At 38.5% G+C, this 12,005-nt stretch overlaps 1 protein-coding gene across 1 annotated transcript in view; it reads left to right on the top strand.

The window, feature by feature from the left end:
* Positions 1-7,906: 7,906 nt before the first annotated feature.
* The window catches only part of LOC146160539 (serrate RNA effector molecule homolog), a 10,544-nt gene continuing 6,445 nt past the window's right edge, over positions 7,907-12,005 (top strand). The window contains exons 1-12 of the mRNA XM_083384960.1: positions 7,907-7,929; positions 8,144-8,362; positions 8,427-8,499; positions 8,570-8,698; positions 8,743-8,904; positions 9,021-9,086; positions 9,151-9,222; positions 9,304-9,384; positions 9,454-9,522; positions 9,594-9,680; positions 9,755-9,823; positions 9,904-9,972. Of these exons, the coding sequence (XP_083241086.1) occupies positions 7,907-7,929; positions 8,144-8,362; positions 8,427-8,499; positions 8,570-8,698; positions 8,743-8,904; positions 9,021-9,086; positions 9,151-9,222; positions 9,304-9,384; positions 9,454-9,522; positions 9,594-9,680; positions 9,755-9,823; positions 9,904-9,972 (1,119 nt within the window). The remainder of the gene's footprint in view (positions 7,930-8,143; positions 8,363-8,426; positions 8,500-8,569; positions 8,699-8,742; positions 8,905-9,020; positions 9,087-9,150; positions 9,223-9,303; positions 9,385-9,453; positions 9,523-9,593; positions 9,681-9,754; positions 9,824-9,903; positions 9,973-12,005) is intronic.

The following is a 12,005-nucleotide window of genomic DNA, read 5'->3' as shown; positions in this document are numbered from 1 at the left end:
TGTAGTTTAAAATTAAAAGCGTGTCTCAAATTCAAGCGTTTGCACTCATAAATATTGCCGCCGTAGATATATCCCACATGTTCCACAGGTGGAGTCGAAATCGCATAAAAAGTTCGCAAGAAACGCAAATGTGCATACATTACGTAATTGTTTTACTCACGATACAATAGCCATATTACAACATGTTGAATATAAAATTGCATTAACTATAGATATATGTTTTGGTAAAAATTGTATTTTGTAAGAAGTGTACAGAAGTCCCCAAAGCGTTTGGCTGTGGACACCAGTGTTGTAATGACTTTAGTCAATGACTTGACCTAAGTACATTTAAGTCGCTGTTTTCAAATGACTTGCTTGACTTAAGTCTTTTGGGCAAAATTACTTGACTTGACTTAAGTCTTTTGGACAAATGACTTACGTTGAAATAAAGTGTTTTCATTAGGCATTTTTCTAAAATTGGGTTATTTATCTTAATTTTTGCATATAAAACAATTTGCTTGCTTTATTTATGTTCTTGTTTACTTGAGTTATTGCTCACAATCGGACGAGTGTATTATTAGTTTAAAGTTCTGACTTGAAGTTGACTTGCTCTAATTATGACTTGACTGAGACTTGACTTGGGCAACCGATGACTTGGACTTGGACTTAACTTGTTATTTATTGAAAAGACTTGACTTGGACTTAAGTTAATTTACGAATGACTTGACTGGGACATGGGACTTAAGTCATTTCAAAATAACTTGTTTACAACACTGGTTTAGGCCGCGGCCCACAGTTCGACCACTGATTTACGGTAAAAGCCTATCAATTTCGGAGCAACTGCTGACTAAAATTCAATGCAATGCACACAAACTGTTTAAAGGGACAAAAGACTAAAAAACTAATAAAACTATGGGTATACTCTATTAAGGAACGAGTAAAGAGATGGTTTGACACCATATATTAGTGTTGTGGCACTGCTCATGAATACAAAACAATATATTAGTTGTAAAATTATTTGATTCCTATTAACCTAAAGTATTGTTTGTGACAGTTTTAAGCAGGGGTTTGCAAATACTTTTTGGCACGCGAACCAAAATTACTAGTACCAAGGTCGCGCGACCCAAATACTTCTCGAATTCTTTTTAATATATAGATTTGTTGAAAAAACACAGTAACTTATTGTGTCTCTATTTATTAAGACAAATCTTTGTTATGCGTTTTGTTCTGGTCAAAATTTTAAAAGAGAAAGGGTTCTGTAACACAACCGAAAAGAAGCCTTGAGTTTTAATACTTTTGACGTCTTATTTCGATGACAAATTCTCACAATCCTTTGAGGAAACTCAACATTATAAGTTCGACACTATAAGGCGCGGATCTAGGTATTTTTAAGGGGGCAATATAAATTTTATGACATGATGTTACAAAATTTAACCAAAACGCGACATCTTATCACAAGAATGTTAAAGAACCCTGTGTAGATTTCAACAGGGGAGACATGACCGCCGTACTATCTGAACTCCACTAAATCGAAACTAAACAAACTGTCGTAGCATACTGTCGGGTCGGGCTCATAGAGTGCAAGGGGCTCAAGACGCTTTGGTTAAAGAAAACGGAGTAAAAAGTATAAGAGAGTTTTTTAACAACACATACTAGAAAGTAAACCCAGATTCCCGTTAAGCCTTAAGCAGATTAGTTTGGTGTTTGGTTGTAGCGTTATGGTTATTTTCCTATTTTTCGCTTCTACATTTGCCCAATTTGATGTCACTACACACGTGGCCGTTGTCTCCTGACGCGTGACCTAGCGCCGATCCAAGTGCTAGCGGCCTTTCGCGTTTAATCTATTTCAGGGATGGCGAACCACTGTCCCGCGGGTCACTAAGTGACCCGCCACAGATTTTTAATGACCCACTTGCCTCTTTAGAAATACCGAAATGTTATCAATCATTTTCATCAAAAGGATAAATTCAAAAAAAAAACAATTTTTCGTTAGATAGCACTATACTGTTTAAATCAGGGCTGCCAATCTGTGGGTCGTGCAAAACTGTTTTAGGGTGGCGATTATGCCTACATTAACTGCACTTCAACAAATGCGTGCAGAAAAGCAGACAACTGAAAACATTTTATTTATCGCTGTAAAACGTAATTAAGAGTTCGCAGACAAAGAATAAACAATGCTGAAAAGCTTTCTGCTGAATTCTGTAATCCCATAAAAAATGCCCCAGCATAACTAACCTATTTAGCTTCTTAAATTTGTGGTAATCCGAATTTGAAACCATACAAAAATTACCAACGCAAGCAATGATACTTAAAACGACGCAGCAGCAAATTTCGTAGCAAATTAGCAAATAATTAAATAAATGACCCATTTGAGCATTTTGTAAGGATTAAGGTCGTGTTTGTGACCCGCGCGATAAAAAGGTTCGCCGTCCCTGATCTATTTGATACGTCTTGTATTCCCGCGTTACCCTATCGTGTGTCTGTTTACCACAAACCAATAATGTCTATTTTTTGATACTTACTTCAAAATAGGCTAAAAATTGCAGAAATGCAAGTCTAAACATCTCTTATTTGAATGACATTGGTCTCTAACTTTACCCATTCACCGTTTTCCAACGAAATAACTTTTTCGAAGAGTAATTGCTGCGAATTACGCAAAATAACGCCACCTAACCAAGTTTAGCGAACGACAAATATTTTTCCTTATTGCAGAATGAGCTGAAAATTGCAGAAATGCAAGTCTAAACACCTCTTATCTAAATGACATTGGTCTCTTACTCCACCCATTCACCGTTTTCCAACGAAATAACTTTTTCTAAAACTAAATATGGCGAAATACGCGAAGAAAGGCAGCGCTTAAGTTTTATACGCTGTATGCGTGCCTTTTTCTTTCGCAAAGTCGCCCAGAAAACATATTAAACGATTTAGCTATGATTGGAGGCATGTCGCAATTATAACGTCACAACTATGAAACCTTTCTTCGTCGTGTACTCGTGTAGGCTATGTGACTTCTTGTAGTGTAATTGATTGTTTCTTACAAAATTTAACTAAATTGGAGTAAGATTTAGTAGCTAAGCTGAGACATTGTTCAAAACTTAGGTGAAGAAATTAGTGCCTCACTATCTAGGAACCTCACCGCACGTCACTGCTTCGGAATAAGACCAAAATAGGACTAGGGCCTAATACCTAACAGTTGTAATACCGTCTAAATCGGAAGTCCTAAACAACACTTTACATAACTCCAAACCACACAACTAAGTCGATCACCAACTCCCCTAATAATTTAAACCCTAACCCATTTTCTAACCCCACCCATTACCCAGCTCCTAACAGGTGCAAAAATCCCGTATGAAAACAGCGGCGCCGGTCAAACTAGGGCTTACAAACGTCGACACCGAACGGCCGATGACACACCCATGGCCCCCGATTGTCCCATACCCTTTACCTTCAGTTACAGGCGTTATTTTGGCCATTCAGGCCTTATTACGTTGAATTTAGATATTATTGCGTATTTGGTTTTATTATATGGGCGTTGGTCTTAGTACTATGGTTTTCTATATTTGGCTTTAGATATTGTTGTTTTTTAGATCTTATTGTGTGTTCACAATTGCAACCGATATACGGTAATTTAATGTTTTTCCGCCGATTGTTGCGCCTGATTGTGTTCTTTGGAGTCAGTATTGACTATTGACTGAGATCGTGTATTGCAGAAGCAATACTACAGAACATAAATAAGCTTAATAAAATGTTTAAAGCTGATATAAAATAATTTTAAACATCATTATGACGTAATTAGGTATAATTTTTTCGCCGGGATTCCCGGGAATTTTTATTTTTCAATCCCGTTTCCCCGGGAGTAAAAAAATCCGGGAAAAAGAGGAACCCTAATAGCAGGTAACTTGGCAGGCTGTCAGAATCTTGCTAGCCTTCTGGTGACAAGCATTTTTGGCATAAATTATTCGGATTTTCGTCGTGCCCCAAAACTTAAATGATGTGTTCGTCAAAGGAATGTATCAACGTTGCCATATTTAGGCGATAAACAAGACCATTAGGAAGTAAATGGATCAGCAAAAAGTTGCGCTGAAGGCGCACAATTTTTTGTGACATAAAGAAATACATATGGGGTATGCTGAAGTATGGTCTGGGGGACTGGGAGTGCACATGTCTACTTTTCTTACTCCAACACTGTTACATAGATGAGCTGTTTTGGAGCAAACTCATGTGCACACATGCAGCTCAAAATCAAATTGAAAAGCGAGAAAAAACTTCTTAAAATTGTTTTTTTGAACTGGGGGAAATTTTTATAAAAAACGGTATGTTATAATCCAAGTTAATAGAAATTGTTTGCCAAACTTAAAGTCATACAGTGAAGTGCAACATGCCATAGTACCTTTCGGCTGAATAGATATGCTTCAGAGACACAACAATGGCCAAACGAGGGCAATGTTCGCGCCAAATGCGAACTTTTTTTGCGTTCACGTAATTAAAACAGCCAAAAATATAGTTTAGGCCTTAGATGGAACAGCATGAGTATTATCATACAAACAAAAGAAATTCTTTGAAACGTTTAATGATAAATTTTGCCAGTAGTGTTAAGATTGAAAAAGTTTTATAACCATCAGCTGTTCACACCCTTTTTTCTAATTTACCGTTCAAGATAGTAATTATTTCGTAAAAAGTACGTTAAAAATTCACGAACCGGTTGATAAGATGCACAATAATTGTGAAGAGAAGTCCAGCCATAGAAAGTATACATCCGATGTCGCTGATTAGGGAAAGCACCACATCCGCAGCGACCTGGGTCAGATCTCTAAAAATTAGTTTATTTTTTTAAAAGCTTTTCAAAAATGTTTTTTCAATTTGTTTATCAGTTAAATTTTATGCAAACTAAAGCGAACAATTCAAGATTCAAAAGCAAAACTATTTCTCACTTACTTTACCAGCGACGACCGATGTCGGCCAAACCTAGCAGGTTCTAACCGATTTGCCATTCTATAAACCCTCTGAAAAAACCTTCAAAAATTCAATCATGTATAGAAACATTCCTGGAAAACAACCGCCGTAGACTTGCTAATATTTTTGCGAAGCGTTTCTGAAACAGATGCTGGGCTTTGACCAAGAGCTAGCCAACCTACAAAATCTCGCCCTATCTCATCCTACAATTTCAAAGGCAAAATAAACATATTTATTCAGCACCTAGAAAAAAAATATTTTACAACCATACTAATACAGGTCTATATTTTAGGAATATCAAAAAAAAAAATTAAAATTAAAAAAAATGTTAATATTGAATATTAATATTCGCCGAATATTAAAATATAAAAACATTTGCCAACCGTTTAACCAACAAATTAGGGTAGACCTTTAACACACCTTTCCAACGATGCTACACATGATGCCACTGATATGGGGGATAAGGGTTTAAATCGATGATAACCGATATTTATATTCATAAATAACCATGCGATATAATCGCCATTTTTGCTCCCAGTAGCATTCCCTTAAAATGAAGTGAAATTTTCACTTGCCAACCGTTTAACCAACAAATTGGGGTAGACCTTGATCACACCTTTCCAACGACGCTACACACGATGCCACTGATATGGGGGATAAGGGTTTAAATCGACGATAACCGATATTCGTATTCATAACCGATCGCGATAATCGTAAAACACCTGTAGCTCACACAGTTCGCATTGGAACTGGGCGAAATTTCAGCACGGCGTTTTAGTCTAGCGTACCTGACCAATCAAAAAAGAAAACTCGAAAAATTTTAAAGTTTAGAAAATTTCATTTTTACAATTGAATATGACCAATATCGCGATTTTTGCTCCCAGTAGCATCCCCTTAAAATGAAGTGAAATTTTCACTTGCCAACCGTTTAACCAACAAATTGGGGTAGACCTTGATCACACCTTTCCAACGACGCTACACACGATGCCACTGATATGGGGGATAAGGGTTTAAATCGACGATAACCGATATTCGTATTCATAACCGATCGCGATAATCGTAAAACACCTGTAGCTCACACAGTTCGCATTGGAACTGGGCGAAATTTCAGCACGGCGTTTTAGTCTAGCGTACCTGACCAATGAAAAAAGAAAACTCGAAAAATTTTAAAGTTTAGAAAATTTCATTTTTACAATTGAATATGACCAATATCGCGATTTTTGCTCCCAGTAGCATCCCCTTAAAATGAAGTGAAATTTTCACTTGCCAACCGTTTAACCAACAAATTGGGGTAGACCTTGATCACACCTTTCCAACGACGCTACACACGATGCCACTGATATGGGGGATAAGGGTTTAAATCGACGATAACCGATATTCGTATTCATAACCGATCGCGATAATCGTAAAACACCTGTAGCTCACACAGTTCGCATTGGAACTGGGCGAAATTTCAGCACGGCGTTTTAGTCTAGCGTACCTGACCAATGAAAAAAGAAAACTCGAAAAATTTTAAAGTTTAGAAAATTTCATTTTTACAATTGAATATGACCAATATCGCGATTTTTGCTCCCAGTAGCATCCCCTTAAAATGAAGTGAAATTTTCACTTGCCAACCGTTTAACCAACAAATTGGGGTAGACCTTGATCACACCTTTCCAACGACGCTACACACGATGCCACTGATATGGGGGATAAGGGTTTAAATCGACGATAACCGATATTCGTATTCATAACCGATCGCGATAATCGTAAAACACCTGTAGCTCACACAGTTCGCATTGGAACTGGGCGAAATTTCAGCACGGCGTTTTAGTCTAGCGTACCTGACCAATGAAAAAAGAAAACTCGAAAAATTTTAAAGTTTAGAAAATTTCATTTTTACAATTGAATATGACCAATATCGCGATTTTTGCTCCCAGTAGCATCCCCTTAAAATGAAGTGAAATTTTCACTTGCCAACCGTTTAACCAACAAATTGGGGTAGACCTTGATCACACCTTTCCAACGACGCTACACACGATGCCACTGATATGGGGGATAAGGGTTTAAATCGACGATAACCGATATTCGTATTCATAACCGATCGCAATAATCGTTAAACTCCTGTAACTCGCACAGTTCTAAATGACTTCTCACATATAGTATCAAAGAAAAAATGGCTTTGTTCTAACCACGTTCTCACATTCATTGTCTTTCTTTAAGCATTTAGAAGTCTCTGTGCCAGACTATTGTTTTCGTGCCATAGTATTTGTTATCTTTTCGCACCATCTGCTCGTGCCGAACGTGTAAAGCGAAAAAAGTACGTAGAATGTCATTATTTAAAAACTCTGTTTCACTGTCAAATTATTACAGTATTAAGAAACTTCTGAGCTTTACTTGTAGTATTCCAGGTTTAATATATCCACTAGATCGCAATTTTCAGTAAACATCTGTTTTGACAAGTCAAACGCGACAAGGTCTCACAAATATGAGCAGGCCTACGACATATTTCGGCCATGTCATAAAATTTAGCAAAGGTCAAAATATTTTCTGAACTTGTAATTTTCGTTTTGGACTTTGCTATACATCCAAAACAGTGCTGTACATCCCAACAAAGGAAATGTATGTTTATATTTTAATTATTCAATATCCTAAATGTATTTCATTGTTTAAGAATGGTATTTTAGCCTAGGTACATACCAAAAAGTTGTTTACTCCAAAGTTGTTTACCAGAAAGTTGTTTACTCCAAAGTTGTTTACCAGTTTTTAATTTGTTTGTTAGCATGGTCGGTATCAGCGTCTGATCGGCCCGCTCGGGCTCAACCGCCTGTAATCAATGGCTCAAGCAATCAACGAGAGACCTTCTATATAACGCGTGCGTAAAGTCGTTCTAATTCTAGTCTTTAAGACCCTCTAAGTACCATTATACTGTCAAAATTATTGAATTTCTATAACATTCTGTGAAATAGAATGCCTTATATTCGAACCGACGATGCTACTTTCCGCTAGAGCAAGGTAAGAGTATGGGGAATTTTGTATATATTTTTCATTAAAATAATTTACATTTTCGCAGTAGCTTACATAGTTGTTATTTATCACAGGTTAGAACCTTGGTTAAAGGTACTCGGCCTCCAGCGAAGAACTACGGCAGAGGAATTTGCGGGAAGCAAGTGAGCTGGAAGGTTCCTTTACCGAGCTCCCGCAAACGGCTCCTCTATGTTTCCGACAGCAATGCTCGGAACTTGGTCGAGCCCTGCCACGTAAGGCCATCGTCGAACTTCGCGTTCGATGTATGCGCCGTGAGTATTCCCGGGGGTACCACCAGGCATGGTATTACCGAGCTGTCAAACAGCCGAATACTGGATCGAGTTGCTGTCGTCGTTATTGGCCTTGGCACTAACGACGTGGTCAGCAGCAGCCCGGAGGAAGCATCAGCCTCCCCTTCAAGGTATTGTTTGATAATGTTTTATTAGTTTACCTTATATACGTTTTTTTACTATGTTTCTTTTTAGACTTGTTTCTAAGATCTTGGAGGATACGAGAGCTCTGATCCGCCTCACGAAAGCGCTGTATCCAGGAGCGAAGGTTGTTATATGTCATTTTGTGTACAGGTTACCGTTTTTCATGTGAACTTATTGTAATTTGTTGCACTTAGATCTTCCACACCGGAGTGCTGCCCCAGTTGACTCCCCAGGGCTGCATGGTGCAGCAGTTGAACAGCGCGATGAGGATCAGCGTCGAGGAAGAAGGGGCGGAGCCTTCGCAAATGGGAAGTGGTCCGACAGCCTCCATATTTCCCTGAGTGCTGTCCGTGTTTATTTTTTGCAGATTGAAGAGAGAGTCACCAGGTGCTTGGCGGAGGAGGAGAAGAGAGCTGTCCCGAACCCCCTGATGCGAACCCTCAGCAACTTCCCGGCTCTTCCCACAACAGAGGTTCCGATTCCCCTGATGCGAACCCTCAGCAACTTCCCGGCTCTTCCCACAACGGAAGTGAGCATATGTGCATGTATATGTGGTGTTTAATTTAATGTCATTTTGAACGCTAAAAACTAATTTATGAAAAACATGAGTAGGCTACATTATAAACTTACACATCCCTTTTTCAGGTGTGTCACAAAGCGACCAAGGAGGTTCGTGTCGTGCACACCAAACAAGATGGTGCTTTGTCTGTGGTAAGTGAAGTACATATTTTTACCTAAGTGAAGTACATATTTTTTACCTTTTTTATGTTCTCAGATCTTTCCCAAGGCACTAAGAGGAAGCACCCCCTTTTCGTCGATGTTCGAATTTGGTTTTCACGCAAATGAGGTAGGACTGCAGATAACAAATTAATTCAGCAGATAACAAAATTATTTCAACTATGCTAATTGAAACATATGTTTCTTAAAGACGAACGGAGAGTGGAAAACCATGGCAACAAGGAAGCCAGCGGCGTCGACCACCGGGGCTACGAAAGACCTCCAGCCTGCAGTAAGTGGTTTTGTAAAATCTTTAGCATTTACCAATACAGTTAAGTTGGACCTTTAAACGTACTTACAGACGACCGTTGGAGCACAGGTGTCCGCGCCATCGACCAGCAGTGTTACGAAGGAGGACCCCAAGCCTGCGGTAAGTCATGTTGCAAAGGTTTTTTTAATACTTGTTGAGAGTTTGGACTTCTAAACGGAACTTACTTGCAGAGGAAGGAAGATGAGTGGACCATCGTTAGATCACGAAAGTCCACTTCTTCAACCAGCGGCCTAAAAAAGGAGACTCCTGCGCCTGCGGTAAGTGCTGCGCTTCAACTTTATATTGTCTTTTTAATACTTTTAATCTAACTCGAAGCTATATTTTCTTCTAGAGGACCGTTGGAGCACGGACATCCACCCCTTCAACCAGCGGCCTCAAAAAGGAGACTCCTGCGCCTGCGGTAAGTGCTGCGCTTCAACTTTATATTGTCTTTTTAATACTTTTAATCTTAATCTAACTCGAAGCTATATTTTCTTCTAGAGGACCGTTGGAGCACGGACATCCACCCCTTCAACCAGCGGCCTAAAAAAGGAGACTCCTGCGCCTGCGGTAAGTGCTGCGCTTCAACTTTATATTTCGCTTTACACATTTTCGCTTTACACGTTCGGCACGAGCAGATGGTGCGAAAAGATAACAAATACTATGGCACGAAAACAATAGTCTGGCACAGAGACTTCTAAATGCTTAAAGAAAGACAATGAATGTGAGAACGTGGTTAGAACAAAGCCATTTTTTCTTTGATACTATATGTGAGAAGTCATTTAGAACTGTGCGAGTTACAGGAGTTTAACGATTATTGCGATCGGTTATGAATACGAATATCGGTTATCGTCGATTTAAACCCTTATCCCCCATATCAGTGGCATCGTGTGTAGCGTCGTTGGAAAGGTGTGATCAAGGTCTACCCCAATTTGTTGGTTAAACGGTTGGCAAGTAAAAATTTCACTTCATTTTAAGGGGATGCTACTGGGAGCAAAAATCGCGATATTGGTCATATTCAATTGTAAAAATGAAATTTTCTAAACTTTAAAATTTTTTTAATTTTCTTTTTTCATTGGTCAGGTCCGCTAGACTAAAACGCCGTGCTGAAATTTCGCCCAGTTCCAATGCGAACTGTGTGAGCTACAGGTGTTTTACGATTATCGCGATCGGTTATGAATACGAATATCGGTTATCGTCGATTTAAACCCTTATCCCCCATATCAGTGGCATCGTGTGTAGCGTCGTTGGAAAGGTGTGATCAAGGTCTACCCCAATTTGTTGGTTAAACGGTTGGCAAGTAAAAATTTCACTTCATTTTAAGGGGATGCTACTGGGAGCAAAAATCGCGATATTGGTCATATTCAATTGTAAAAATGAAATTTTCTAAACTTTAAAATTTTTTTAATTTTCTTTTTTCATTGGTCAGGTCCGCTAGACTAAAACGCCGTGCTGAAATTTCGCCCAGTTCCAATGCGAACTGTGTGAGCTACAGGTGTTTTACGATTATCGCGATCGGTTATGAATACGAATATCGGTTATCGTCGATTTAAACCCTTATCCCCCATATCAGTGGCATCGTGTGTAGCGTCGTTGGAAAGGTGTGATCAAGGTCTACCCCAATTTGTTGGTTAAACGGTTGGCAAGTGAAAATTTCACTTCATTTTAAGGGGATGCTACTGGGAGCAAAAATCGCGATATTGGTCATATTCAATTGTAAAAATGAAATTTTCTAAACTTTAAAATTTTTCGAATTTTCTTTTTTCATTGGTCAGGTACGCTAGACTAAAACGCCGTGCTGAAATTTCGCCCATTTCCAATGCGAACTGTGTGAGCTACAGGTGTTTTACGATTATCGCGATCGGTTATGAATACGAATATCGGTTATCGTCGATTTAAACCCTTACCCCCCATATCAGTGGCATCGTGTGTAGCGTCGTTGGAAAGGTGTGATCAAGGTCTACCCCAATTTGTTGGTTAAACGGTTGACAAGTGAAAATTTCACTTCATTTTAAGGGAATGCTACTGGGAGCAAAAATGGCGATTATATCGCATGGTTAATTATGAATATAAATATCGGTTATCGTCGATTCAAATCCTTATCCCCCATATCAGTGGCATCATGTGTAGCATCGTTGGAAAGGTGTGATCAAGGTCTACCCCAATTTGTTGGTTAAACGGTTGGCAAGTGAAAATTTCTCTTCATTTTGAGGGGATGCTACTGGGAGCAAAAATGGCGATTATATCGCATGGTTATTTATGAATATAAATATCGGTTATCGTCGATTTAAACCCTTATCCCCCATATCAGTGGCATCATGTGGAGTATCGTTGGAAAGGTGTGTTCAAGGTCTACCCCAATTTGTTGGTTAAACGGTTGGCAAATGTTTTTATATTTTAATATTCGGCGAATATTAATATTCAATATTAATATTTTTTTTAATTTTTAATTTTTTTTTTTGATATTCCTAAAATATAGACCTGTATTAGTGTGGTTGTAAAATATTTTTTTTCTAGGTGCTGAATAAATATGTTTATTTTGCCTTTAAAATTGTAGGATGAGATAGGGCGAGATTTTGTAGGTTGGCTAGCTCTTGGTTAAA

Source organism: Ascidiella aspersa, chromosome 3, assembly GCF_963924565.1.
Source record: "Ascidiella aspersa chromosome 3, kaAscAspe10.2, whole genome shotgun sequence".
Classification (NCBI taxonomy): domain Eukaryota; kingdom Metazoa; phylum Chordata; class Ascidiacea; order Phlebobranchia; family Ascidiidae; genus Ascidiella; species Ascidiella aspersa.
This window is presented reverse-complemented; position numbering and strand designations above follow the sequence as displayed.